Raw genomic sequence first — 13,272 nt, 5'->3', positions numbered from 1 at the left:
AATCAAGTTTTAAAATTATAATAATAACCACTTTTATTTTTTGTTGACTCAAATCAACTCGGGTTGATCCTTCTAACATGGGACCTGGGCCTTATCTCTGGTCGACCCTCAAGTCGGATTTTAAATCTATGATAATAACTATTTTTTTCTTATATTGACCCGGGTCAATGATCAACCCCACTCATGACTCGGGTCTTGCCTCGGATCAACCTTCAAATTGAGTTTTAAAACTATGATAATAATATTTTTTATTATTATACTGACTTGGATCAACCCAACTCATGACCTGGGCCTCGACTAGTGACCCGAGCTTTGCCCCGGATCAACCCCCGAGTTAGGTCGTAAGACTATGATAATAATTATTTTTATTCTTACATGTCTTTATTGTATAATTTTGAAATTGAGAGTTTTTTACAATGATATTTTAGGAATAAAAAATAATAAATATTATCTCTAAAGACTTGTTCCCTTTGTACCTCATGTTTGGAAATGCAAAAATTCACTCTAAAATTATCCCAAAGACATTTATTTTATGTTTTTGTCTCGACTAGTGACCCGAGCTTTGCCCCGGATCAACCCCCGAGTTAGGTCGTAAGACTATGATAATAATTATTTTTATTCTTACATGTCTTTATTGTATAATTTTGAAATTGAGAGTTTTTTACAATGATATTTTAGGAATAAAAAATAATAAATATTATCTCTAAAGACTTGTTCCCTTTGTACCTCATGTTTGGAAATGCAAAAATTCACTCTAAAATTATCCCAAAGACATTTATTTTATGTTTTTGTCTCTTTTAACAAAATATATTTTTATCTACATTACCTCTATCCTTTCTATTTAAAAATAGCAATCAATCGCTACCTAATAAAACAACCCATTAGAATAAAAAAACTCATAAATCTGTCGTCATGGTTGAAATTGTGTTGACGGGCATTGTTTTTTCCATCCAACGCGACATCTTTCTCATTAGTTTTTCCATCGAACAATTCAACGGGCGTTCATAGAGCTTGACTAAATTGATTGGGTCTTTCTTTATCCAAGTTTCAATATAATTTTGCGGTGTCTCATGAAATTTTGATCTAAGAACACTAAACACTACCAAATCTCAAAATGGGTTTGTGTGGTGGTGATTTTGAATTATATGAATTCTAGTTTGGTTGAAATGGTGCATATTTGTTAAAATGCTCCAGAATAACAACATATAATCTTGAATCTTACCAAACTAATTTTTTTTATCTATTTATATTTATAAACAAATGCTTTAGAAAGATGAAAGAAGAAACTAGTTCTTTTTCTAACATTTTGTTGTTCCTGAAGTGTTTGAAAAAATACGGAGTCTTTTGTATATTAGGGATCGGGATTTGATGCTATATAAAAAAAACTTCTAGAATATGAAATGATGGTGAGATCAGAAGTAAACCAACTTATTCAGTGAGCTAAAAATAGCATCAAGGACTTATTTCATTGAATAAAGAAAAAAACTCTCTACAGAAAGATCGTAAGCATACACAGAAGAGATATATTTTACTAGGGGAGAAGTCATGAAGAAAGGATAGGGAGAACTTTAGACTTTTTATGGAAGATAAGAATTTGGAAATGGAAAATTTAAAATTTAAGTTATAAAAGGAATATATATATTGTCACTAATAGAAAAATGACATTTTTATAATCATCAAAGAGATAAAAGAGCCTCAACTAAGTAGGGTTTCTATAGAAACTAAACTAGAGAAAGTAAGAGAAGATATTACATTTCAAACTAGCAAACCTACGTAGGCATATAGAACTATAAAGTCTCTTAAAAATACATTGCCTCAAGTAGAGACCAATGTTCCCTTCTTGATTAAGCAAAACAATCATGTCTTGAAAAATAAAACCAATTTAGAGAATGGGCTAAGGAAGCTAACAAAAAAAGTTAAGTCCTAGACTAATGATTTAACAACTCTCTAATCAAATATAAAATCACTAAAGGATTTATTTCAATCGATATTTCTATGGTAGAACGTGAAAAGGACATAATATTTTTAAACTTAATTCTAAGTTGAATACATGCATGGATAAGTTCGTTAGAATCAATGACAGCTTAAAAAGTATGTCCATGGAACTCAGGCATTACATTAGTGATCATCAAATTGTTATATATATGTTCTCTAGAACATAAGTGTCTACTTTGTTAACACAGATTAAGAAGCACTAAAAGATTATCCTACGATAGAGGAAGCACTAAATTTTAACCACCTAATTTCCTTTGATAACTTGAGAAAATTAGTTTAGATATGTCCATAATCATCTAATTAGAATGACATACTAGAATGCATGTTTATATATTATTGTTATGTATGATATGATAAGCATGCCAAAGTATGATTATGGACATGTTAAGAATAAAGCAAATCCCTCCTTAATGTAAATGAAATACATGTTAAAAATATCATTTATTGCCTTATAATTTTATTAGTATAAAATGAAGTTCTATGTATGGTTAAGTTGTCAGTAAATATTTTAGAAACTTAAATTACCTCGCTATAATCCCCAAAACACCATAAAATAAATAAGAAAACAAAAAATCAAATTGAATCTAAAAAATTTGTATAGGTTTCAACCTTTTTTTTCCAACATGATTGGTGGGGAAAACCATCACCTTTGCACTCCTCTTTCCAAGATAAGCTTATGACATCAAGTTTGACTTTTTTTATAGTTAGAATGTGATCAATCAAAAATTTTCTTTCTTCACCATTTTCAGTGACTTTTTCTCTCATTTCTTAGAATTTAAAGACTCAAAAGCCACAAAAATAAAGTTTAAGAATCAAAACAAAATACTTCAAAATTCAAAGGTCTGAGTTGTAAGAAAAAAAAAAATCAAGGATTGAAGTTAACTCTTTTTCACGTAGTTGTAGCACTACACTAATGTGAATAATGGGCCTATAGCATAAGCGAGTGTGAAACCCTTTTTAATCATTTTATAATAAGATATTAAAAAAATTTAAAATTGGATGTTGAATGTTAGAGAATATAATGTGATTAAAATAAAGTATATACATATATCATACATTTGCTATTTGCTTTTTATTATTATTATTATTATTATTATTATTATTATTATTATTATTATTATTTAAATTATTCAAAAAAGATTTTATAAGACTAGGAGACCAAATCCATATAATTTGCCTAAAAAAAAGGACAAGCATGAGTAGGACTCAACCAAGCATATATGAGCTAGACCAAACCCACATGCCTATACCTTTTAATATTAAGTGGGCAACATATCATCCATTTAATATAAATAAAATTTGCAGCATATAACATTAATTAGATTAGGCCAAATATATTTTTACCTTCAAATCTAATTTTTTAGTCCATTTTGACCAGGAAACACTTTTAAAATATTTCAAAACCTAAATTATCTCATTTCAAACCCCGAAACACTTTAAAATAACTAAGAAAATCAAAAATCAAACCAGATCTAAAAAATATTCATGGGTTTTAACCTACTTTTCTCAACATGGTTGGTGGGCAAAACCACCACCATTGAATTTTTCTTTTCAAGACAAACTTATTAACACCAAGTTTAGTTTTTTTTTTTTGGCTAAAATATAATTAACCAAAAATTTTCTCTTCATCATTTTTCGGTGACATTTTCTCTCTGTTATTAGAATTCAAGGATTAAAAAGTGATAAAAACAAAGTTTAAGGATCAAAACAAAAAACTTTAAAATTTCAAGGACCAAGTTGCAAGAAAGCAAAAACATCAAGATCTCAAGTTAATTCTTTTTCACGTCGTTACAGTGACGTAAATAGTGGGTCTATATCAGAAGCAAGCATGAAACCTGTTTTAATCAGTTTATAGTATGATATTAAGAAATTTTAAAAGTGAAGAATTGTTATTGGAGAATATGATGTGATAAAAATAAAGTATACACATATATCATCCATTTGCTTTCTTTTATTCTTATTATTATTCAAAAAAGGTTTTTATATATATATAAACACTAGCGGTTATATTTGTAGTTCGTTGGCGGGTCGTGCTCCCGTCACCCGGAATACGGTAAAACGGTCTCGGAAAGATTCCTAGTTTGTCTGGTTTTTGCTAGCACACGAAATCCAATTTCTTAATCTGTTATCACCAGCAAGCAATTGATAATTTCCTAAATATTTACATCTGCTCCAAAAAAACCTAAATAGAAATTCTGGATTTCTTTGTTTTTTTAGAAAAGGTATATTCCTTTCCTTAAAAAAAAAAAATTGTTATTCGGTATTTTTTTTTTTTAGTAGTTGTTCAATGTGTTACAGACGCGTGCTTAGCAGCACATATATGAATATGAATTCGTTAAAAACAAATAAATATTTGTCGTCTGGTTCTATAATTAATCTGTATTTCTTCTATCTGCTGCTGCTGTTTTCACTCGGAAAAAAGAAGAAGAAGATTTCTCGAATCCTCAGACACAGACAGAGAGAGTGAAGTCCTTCTGAACTCCCTACCACCGCAGGTTCATTCTTCTTCTTCATCTCCAGATCCTTCTCAATCAAACCTTAATTTCTGTTTTTATTTTTTGGAGGTAATTGTCAGCTTACTTATTTAATATCATTCATTTTCTCTTGCTTTTAAGTTCACTACTCGCTATGGAAATATTCTTGAAAGTTTTTTTTTATTATTCTTTCTTTTCTTTTGTCTTCTTGAGTCAGTGTTTTAAGTGATTTAAAAAATGAAACATGTGTTATATGAGTTGTTTTGTTTTGATGTTCCTACGAAAACAAATAAATTATGGAGTCTTGTTTTGTTTTGGTTGGGTGATTGCCAAGGTACCAGGTAGAAATGGCGACTGGGGCTGTACCAGCATCATTTTCAGGGTTAAAGATGAGGGAATCAAGCTTAGGGTTTGGAAAAAGCGTGGATTTCGTGAGAATTTGTGATATAAAGAGGATCAAATCCGGTAGAAAAAGAATTTCAATGATTCAAAACTCTAATACTGGTCCTGGGATTGTTGAGCTTCAACCTGCATCAGAAGGGAGCCCTCTATTAGGTACCACAACAAACCATACCCTATGATCAGAAGTGATGAGTTGAGGCATATGTGCTTGTTTTTAATGTCATTGTTGACCAAATATGATCGATGCTAAAGATACATGTGCACAGAAAACACGAAGAACAGATTTATTTGTATTTATATGTGCTAAACTTATTTGGGCAAAATTTAATGTTTTTCTTACATATCTGATGCATATTGTTTCTTTGAATGCAGTCCCAAGAAAAAAGTATTGTGAATCTATAAACAAGACTGTCAGAAGGAAAACACGCACTGTACTGGTGGGAAATGTGCCTCTTGGTAGTGAGCATCCTGTAAGGGTTCAAACTATGACCACAACTGACACCAAGGATGTTGCTGCGACAGTTGAACAGGTTCTTTTGACTTTTCTTGCATTTCAGCTCTTTCTAATTGAACCATTGGTGCTTGATTGCTCTTCCATCGTAGCAAGAGATTAGACCAACCATGGTAACTCTTCCTATTTCAACATCTGCTTAAAGGACTGGCATTAGATTCTCTCCTTGACTGAATTTAAAAAAATATATATATATATCTCTTGTAAACTCATGGTTTAATATACGAATAACTGGAGTCTCTTGTAAACCCATGGTTCAGTAAACAAAAAGGAGGAGGACGAGGAGAAGAAATCTCTTGTAAAATCATGGCTTAATATACAAATAACTGGAGTCTTTTGTGAACCCATGGTTTAGTAAACAAATAACTGTGATCATTTGTATGGAGACCCATCTTGATGATGATATGTTGACTGGATCTGGTATTGATCAAGTCTGGTTTCACTGCTAGTCTGTTAAAAAGAGTTTCTAATTGATTTCTCATCACAGTTCATTTTGATGAAATTCCTCAGTCTTCTTGTTGATTGGGCCTGTCTGTCAGAACTACTTTCTTTTTTCTCGGCAGTTACATTAACTGCTGTTTATTTGGGTAGGTGATGAGAATAGCAGACAAGGGAGCAGATATAGTTCGTATAACAGTTCAAGGGAAGAGAGAAGCCGATGCCTGTTTTGAAATCAAAAACTCTCTTGTGCAGAAAAAGTAGGCTCCTTTTCTTTTCGAATAAATAAAAGTACGTCTGATTGATTATAAGAAACCTTCGATCCATTTTTTTTATGCAGAGCAACCTTGTCTCTAACTGTTGTATTTATGCAGTTACAATATTCCTCTGGTTGCGGATATTCATTTCGCTCCATCTGTTGCATTGCGAGTAGCTGAATGCTTTGACAAGATTCGTGTCAACCCAGGAAATTTTGGTAAGCCACAAGGACCTTGTTCCATTCTTCTTTAGGTAATGAACACAACTGATAGGCGGTTCAGTTTGAGAAGCTAGAGTACAATGAGATGGTTCATTGCAGCTGATAGGCGGGCTCAATTTGAGAAGCTAGAGTACACAGAAGATGACTATGAGAAAGAACTTGAGCATATTGAGAACACTCCTCTATCAAAATGGTCACCCATAAAAAGTTCTCAATAAGAAGCATGAATATGCAGAACACTCTTCTGCGTTAACTGAATCATAAACATTAAGCTGTAAAGACGGGAATCGTCAGTTTTAAGTATTGAATATAAGCATGTACATAATTACCTTTATTTACATATAATGACCTGAGGTTTTGATTTCTATTTTTTACTATGCCAGGTTTTTACTCCATTGGTTGAGAAATGTAAGAAGTATGGAAGGGCAATGCGTATTGGAACAAACCATGGGAGTCTTTCAGATCGTATAATGAGCTACTATGGAGATTCTCCTAGGGGAATGGTGAAAAATTATTTTCTCCCATAATGTTTAGCGATTTTCTTCTTTCTGTTGTACTTCTAGACGTAGTAGCATCATATCATATGGCTTTTATCAAACAGGTTGAATCTGCATTTGAGTTTGCTAGGATATGTCGGAAGTTGGACTTCCATAATTTTGTCTTTTCAATGAAAGCAAGCAACCCAGTTGTCATGGTCCAGGCATACCGTCTACTTGTAGCGGAAATGTATGTTCAAGGTTGGGATTATCCATTACACTTGGGCGTCACTGAAGCTGGAGAAGGTGAAGATGGGCGGATGAAATCTGCAATTGGCATTGGGACTCTTCTTCAGGTAACCTTAGAACACAAATTGGAAGCTCTAAAAAAATGGAGGATCCTTTAGAATCCTGATGATACGTTTTTCTGATGAATCCTGCAATTTTGAACTTTCACTTTCATATTGTTTAAAACGCATCAGTCTGTAGCTTATTTTTAGAAGGAAATTTATGTGGTGAAATGTGCATTCCATTTGTGTGATCTTGCTCTTCCATCAAAATTGATTTCTTCATAGTTAAATATCATCACTGGGACAACATTAGATGTAGTGTGGTCACTGTAGAAGTCAGGAACTCTGTTGGATGTGCAGGATGGTTTGGGTGATACAATTAGGGTTTCACTTACAGAACCACCAGAAGAGGAGATAGATCCCTGCAGAAGGTTGGCCAATCTTGGTATGAGAGCAGCCGAAATTCAGCAAGGAGTGGTAGGTTATATGGTGCACTTCATCAAATTAACACAATTGTGCTCTGTAAAAATTCTGCAATTTATGCAATCTTATTGGTTGACTTTTGGAGGAATTGTTTCAACCAGGCACCATTTGAGGAAAAGCACAGGCATTACTTTGATTTCCAGCGCCGATCTGGTCAATTGCCAGTGCAAAAGGAGGTTGTCCTTCAACTTCTATGGATATTTGAGCATTTGTTAGCTCATTTATTTGATCATGATTTTGCAAATTGAGAGTTGATTGTTCACGTAATTACAGGGTGAGGAGGTGGATTATAGAGGTGTCCTGCACCGTGATGGCTCCGTGCTCATGTCAGTCTCTTTAGATCAGTTGAAGGTAACCACTTAGTATTACTCTTACCTTATATTTCCTTTCACTATTGTCCCCTAATTTTACTTTTCTAACTTGGAGGGAAGCATATGATGGATTTTATTGAAAATTTTCTCCTTCCAGGCACCCGAACTTCTCTATAAGTCACTTGCAGCAAAGATTGTTGTTGGGATGCCTTTTAAGGTCTCTTCTGACCTAATTCTGTTGCATTGAAAGAGTAATGGCTTGAAGATGATTTCTGAATCCATCACTGTTTTTATTGACACAAAAATTTGCATCTAGGATCTGGCAACAGTTGACTCAATATTTTTGAGAGAGCTCCCACCAGTGGATGATAACGATGCTGTAAGAACCCTAACTGTCTCTTGCTTCATTTGATTGGGAAAAGCAACCCCCCCAAAAAAAAAAAATATATCATCGTTGATTTGTTATGCCTCGTTTTAGAATTAGACAAATTTACTAAAGAATCAGAATAACTAGATGTTTATACTCTGTATCATGACTAGCGGCTAGCTCTCAAAAGGTTGATAGAAGTTAGTATGGGAGTAATAGCTCCTTTATCAGAGCAGCTAACGAAGCCATTACCCAATGCCATGGTTCTAGTCAACCTTAAGGAGTTGTCTACTGGTGCATACAAGCTTTTGCCAGAAGGTACCACTTCTCAAAAATTGTCATGTTTTGTTGGGTTCTTATGCTCAATGTCTTCATTTCTTCTATTTTCTGTGCTGAATTGTATTGAGAACTTTGAGTCATTCAATTTTTACCTCTCAGGTACACGCTTGGTTGTGTCTTTACGTGGCGATGAGCCCTGTGAAGAATTGGAAATTCTCGAACATGTTGATGCCACAATGATTCTTCATGTTCTACCCCTTTCAGAGGATAAGAGTGGCAGAGTGCATGCAGCAAGGAGGTATTTCTGCTACTCACTTTAATTTTTATAATATGGTCATTAATTGAAAAGGTAATACCAAACCATCAGTACATCCACATGTAGATAATGTATGCCTGAGAAAAGTCTTTCTTTTTCAAACCATTTTGTTGTTGATTGTTTCAAGCTTCAACTACTATGGCCTGTTAGGCATTTTTGTCAGGAGTGTTAACTATACTGCTGAGTAGACCCATACTAATGCCTAGGGTGTACCTAGTGACTCAACATGATAAAAATGAGTCGTCTATTAATTGTTCATTTGTTTTTTGTGTTATTTCCTATCTGCAACAGGGTTTTTCGCTGTCTTGTGAACACTCCCCTTAGTCTTGACAGTTCGAACTCTATCTTGGCTGCAGATTATTTGAGTATCTCGTAGACAAGGCTTTGAGTGTCCCTGTGATTCACCATATTCAATTTCCAAAAGGGGTTCGCAGGTGATCATGAAACATGTAATATTCATTGAATGCGATGCATGTATCAGTTGTTTTAGCTTATACTATTTTCTCCTCTTTGCAGGGATGACCTGGTCATTGGTGCTGGTACAGATGCTGGAGCTCTTTTAGTAGATGGTCTAGGAGATGGTGTCCTTATTGAAGCCCCAGACCAGGATTTTGATTTTCTCAGGAATACATCTTTCAACTTACTACAAGGTTGCAGAATGAGAAATACAAAGACGGTATGAAGTTTGTTTTCAAAATGAAAAAAAAAACATAAAAAAAACACGAGTTGACGTACTTAGAGATTAAGGTCTTCATTGATTACTAGAATTGCTGAAATCTCATCAGGAATATGTCTCATGCCCTTCATGCGGAAGAACTTTGTTTGATCTTCAAGAGATAAGTGCAGAAATACGAGAAAAGACATCACACTTGCCTGGTGTCTCGGTGATCCCCTAATACTTTTGCATTATCATTCGATTTAATGTTATTTAGCCTTGTCATTTTCCAGTAAAAAATGTAATTTGTCTTCATACATTTCCTTTCATAGATCGCAATCATGGGTTGCATTGTGAATGGCCCTGGGGAGATGGCTGATGCAGATTTTGGGTACGTCGGTGGTGCTCCTGGAAAGATTGACCTTTATGTTGGAAAGGTAATGAATATTGTTCGTACTAATAATGCTCTTTAGTTGATGTTTCAGTGACTGTTTAGGCTCTCCAATTATTCCTTAGCCGATTTATATTAGGATAGGAGGATGAATTTCGAGTAGACATGCTCACAGAGAGATTTAGGAAGTATGTCCATGTTTATTGTTTATCATCTTCAACGAGTGATTGATGGGTGGGTGAAATTGATGGTAAGTTGGAATCTGTGGTGTCAGACGGTGGTCAGGCGTGGAATTGAAATGGAGCATGCCACTGACGCCTTGATCCAGCTGATTAAAGATAATGGCCGCTGGGTAGATCCTCCTGCTGAAGGGTAAACTGATAGATAGTTCCAGTTCCACAATCTTAGAATAAACAAAGGCAGAAATCCATGATACAGCACAACAGTCAATCACTACAGCGGAAAATATACCTGTCAGCGTAATGTTGTACTGCATTCTCTCTCTCTCTCAACAATTACATAATCTGTAGTTCTGTACTGCATTCTCTCTCTCTCAACAATTTCGAGTAGATATGCTTACTATATTGAGGAATCATGTAATTGTTGAGAGAGAGAGAATGCAGTACAGATTTATATAATCTTTCTATTACATCCCATTCAATAACTTAAACTTATCTATTATAATATAATTTATATAATACTCTAATATATTTTTGTGGAGTATAGTGCAAAAACATTAATCTCCAAAATAATTTGTGGAACATTACATTTTTCACTGCTAATTTTTTATTTGATTTTTTTTTTGTTGGAAAAGAAAACAAAGAAATATATCGCATTAACATAAACGTACAATTGCGTTCTGGTCACCTAAATAATGATTAAAATGGAAACGTCGTCGTATGCAGAAATCTTGAGTGAAAAAAAATAAAATAAAATAAAATAAAATTCAAAGAAGCTCTCTTCTAGCAGCATAACCATAAGCAGACCTTCGAATATTATCCTGTCTCTTCTTATAAACCAATCCTCCAAAGCCAACCAAACAAGCTGCCCCTATAACTGCTGCTGCTATCCCCGCCTTCTTCCCCCCACTCATTCCCTCAGACCCTTGTTCTTCATCGTCTTCACTCCCATTTCCTGCTTTCACATTTATATCGCTCGCCACCGACGGATCCGGATCTGGAACATTCTCAGCCGGTGCGGGCACATGAGCCGTCAGATCTGAAGGAGGTGATGCTGGTGGGGATGCCATTGTCGTCGGTGAGGGAGATCCGGTTTCTGGTGAGAGAGAGGGGGGTGGAAGAAGAGGAGGAGGAGATAGTAATGGTGAATCGGATTGTTGAGGAGATGGAGATGGTGATTGTTCAGGAGGTGTATCCGTGGAGGAGGAGAATCGTAATAACAAGAAGAAGGCTAAAAGAGCGTAAACAATTGGTGTTCTTCTAATGGTGGTGGTGGTAGCCATAATTGAATCCAAACGGCGAGACTCAGAGAGAGAGAGAGAGAGGGATACTTACTTTTGGTACGTGTGTGTGTGTGAGAAGTGTAGCAGTAAATGTGGATCTATCTGATAGGGTAAGGAAGTTTAAGGTGACGGTTTTTGAGACGAGAGAGAGAGATCCCCAACCTCAAGCCTCAAGGAAGTAGAGTCTAGTTCGTGTGTATGTAAACTGTAAAGAGCTCAAATCCTTTGTACCTCCCTCTACTTTTTAATTGTTTTTAATCTTGTCCTTGTACTTTAATTTCTTTTAAGTTCTTCCTTTTATCGGATGGTCCCGGTATTTTTCCTTTATTACTCACCCAGGCAAAACAATTTGGTAAATTAGCATTGCGGAAAAAAGTATTAGGAAACAGTAAAATTTAGTCAAAGACACGAAACTCGTTTGCGTCATTTGCGGAGAAAACTCGTTTGCGTCTTTGACTTAAACACACGAATGACATTTGAGATTCACGTCTTTAATTTAAATATGCTCTGAGCTAATATAACCTTAAATTAACTGTAATTTAATCTCAAATACAAACTCTCATTTAATCTCAAACTCCTAATCCCTAACTATAAACACTAACTATAATTTCAAACCTCTTTTCTAAACTTGTAATCCTCCCAAACTTTTAAATCCAAACCCTAAAATTTTAAATCCATACCCCAAACTCATAATTTGTAACCATAAACCCTAAATTCTTGAATCCAAACCCAAAATCCATAATCTCTAATCTTAAATTATAAATTCTTAAACTCAAACTTCAAAGTCATAATTCCCATCAATAAACTGTAAACTCTTAATTCCAAAATCTAAACTCATAATCTCTGACCTTATACCTTAAATTTTAAAATCTAAACCTCAAATTCTAAATACAAACTTGTAATTCTTAAATGCTACTAATATTAAATTCAAACCCCAAAAACACAGAATAAAAATAGACAGGACATTGTTAGGTTTAAAAAATCATAAAAAGCAACATTAAAATTTATTTACATTGATGTAATATTTTAGCGTTGTTTTCATTCGTTTATTATAATGTTAGTTAATTGATCTTTGTAATAACACAACATAACAATGTGACATAATTGTTCATTTGTAAATGTCGCCATATTAATTAACCTATAAACTTTTGTTTTGCAATTATAAATAACTTGTTATCGTTAATCGCATGTTCACTTGTAAATTTATGATTTTATATTCTATCTAATCGTCGAAAATAAATTTGAATGTTTATAATATGAAAGATAATATTAAAATCTCACCTTGACAAGTCAAAAATAATTATAAAAGAATAATAAAACACAAATGCATAACTAAGAGCTAATTTGGTATTGTGTCAACAATTGCTTTTTAAAATAATTTTTATTTAGAAATGCATCGAAGTAATTTTATTTTAAAAAAATATATATTTTTAACATTAGTGCATCAAAATGATCTGAAAACACACAAAAAAAAACCAATTTGAAACAAAGAAAAATAAAATAAAATTAATTTTTAAAAAAATGCTTTTGAAATACAAAAATAAACAGACTCTAAGAAAATAACACAACATAATTCTATTGTACATATATCCTAGTCTATCTATGTCTACAATGACGAGCCAATGGGTTAGCTTTATCAATAGCGTGACTTCCTAGTGTTTGAGTCATCTCATACACCGACACAACATCGTCTCTCCAAGCATCTGAAATGTAGTGCGACATGAGTCAAACTAACAAAATGCATAATAATGAGCAAGTGTGTTATCTTCAATCTCACGAAGACCACTAACAATTTCTCAACCATCTCGTAACACATTGTCAACCAGATTTTCAGCAAATATAGTTATTAATCCATAAATAAAATGCATTTACCATCACATATTAATTACAAAATGTATGAAGTACTTACAACATTTTGCATCCATGGTGCATATGATTCATACT

At 33.7% G+C, this 13,272-nt stretch overlaps 2 protein-coding genes across 6 annotated transcripts; one reads left to right on the top strand and one right to left on the bottom strand.

Annotated features, from left to right (window-relative positions):
* Positions 1–4,001: 4,001 nt before the first annotated feature.
* Positions 4,002–10,618, top strand: LOC18098191 (4-hydroxy-3-methylbut-2-en-1-yl diphosphate synthase (ferredoxin), chloroplastic). 5 transcript variants are annotated; one of them, XM_052452359.1, is made up of 21 exons: positions 4,002–4,217; positions 4,421–4,490; positions 4,811–5,024; positions 5,244–5,401; positions 5,974–6,080; positions 6,195–6,295; positions 6,398–6,473; positions 6,681–6,801; positions 6,900–7,130; positions 7,425–7,541; positions 7,649–7,723; positions 7,821–7,898; positions 8,016–8,075; positions 8,175–8,237; positions 8,399–8,543; positions 8,664–8,802; positions 9,177–9,254; positions 9,337–9,496; positions 9,606–9,704; positions 9,808–9,912; positions 10,141–10,618. In XM_052452359.1, exons 3-21 carry the CDS (start codon positions 4,817–4,819, stop codon positions 10,240–10,242), a joined length of 2,223 nt encoding a protein of 740 aa, XP_052308319.1. In that variant the 5' UTR covers positions 4,002–4,217; positions 4,421–4,490; positions 4,811–4,816; the 3' UTR covers positions 10,243–10,618. The 5 variants fall into 5 exon arrangements, with proteins under 5 accessions (XP_052308319.1, XP_052308320.1, XP_052308317.1 ...); XM_052452360.1 differs by having other exon boundaries at positions 4,804–5,024; XM_052452357.1 differs by having other exon boundaries at positions 4,418–4,490.
* Positions 10,593–11,613, bottom strand: LOC18098190 (vegetative cell wall protein gp1). The gene has a single exon (XM_006384833.3). The coding sequence runs from the start codon at positions 11,326–11,328 to the stop codon at positions 10,813–10,815; it is 516 nt and encodes a 171-aa protein (XP_006384895.1). The 5' UTR covers positions 11,329–11,613; the 3' UTR covers positions 10,593–10,812.
* Between the last annotated feature and the right edge of the window lie 1,659 nt (positions 11,614–13,272).

The sequence above is a fragment of the Populus trichocarpa genome, chromosome 4, assembly GCF_000002775.5.
Source record: "Populus trichocarpa isolate Nisqually-1 chromosome 4, P.trichocarpa_v4.1, whole genome shotgun sequence".
Taxonomy (NCBI): domain Eukaryota; kingdom Viridiplantae; phylum Streptophyta; class Magnoliopsida; order Malpighiales; family Salicaceae; genus Populus; species Populus trichocarpa.
This window is presented reverse-complemented; position numbering and strand designations above follow the sequence as displayed.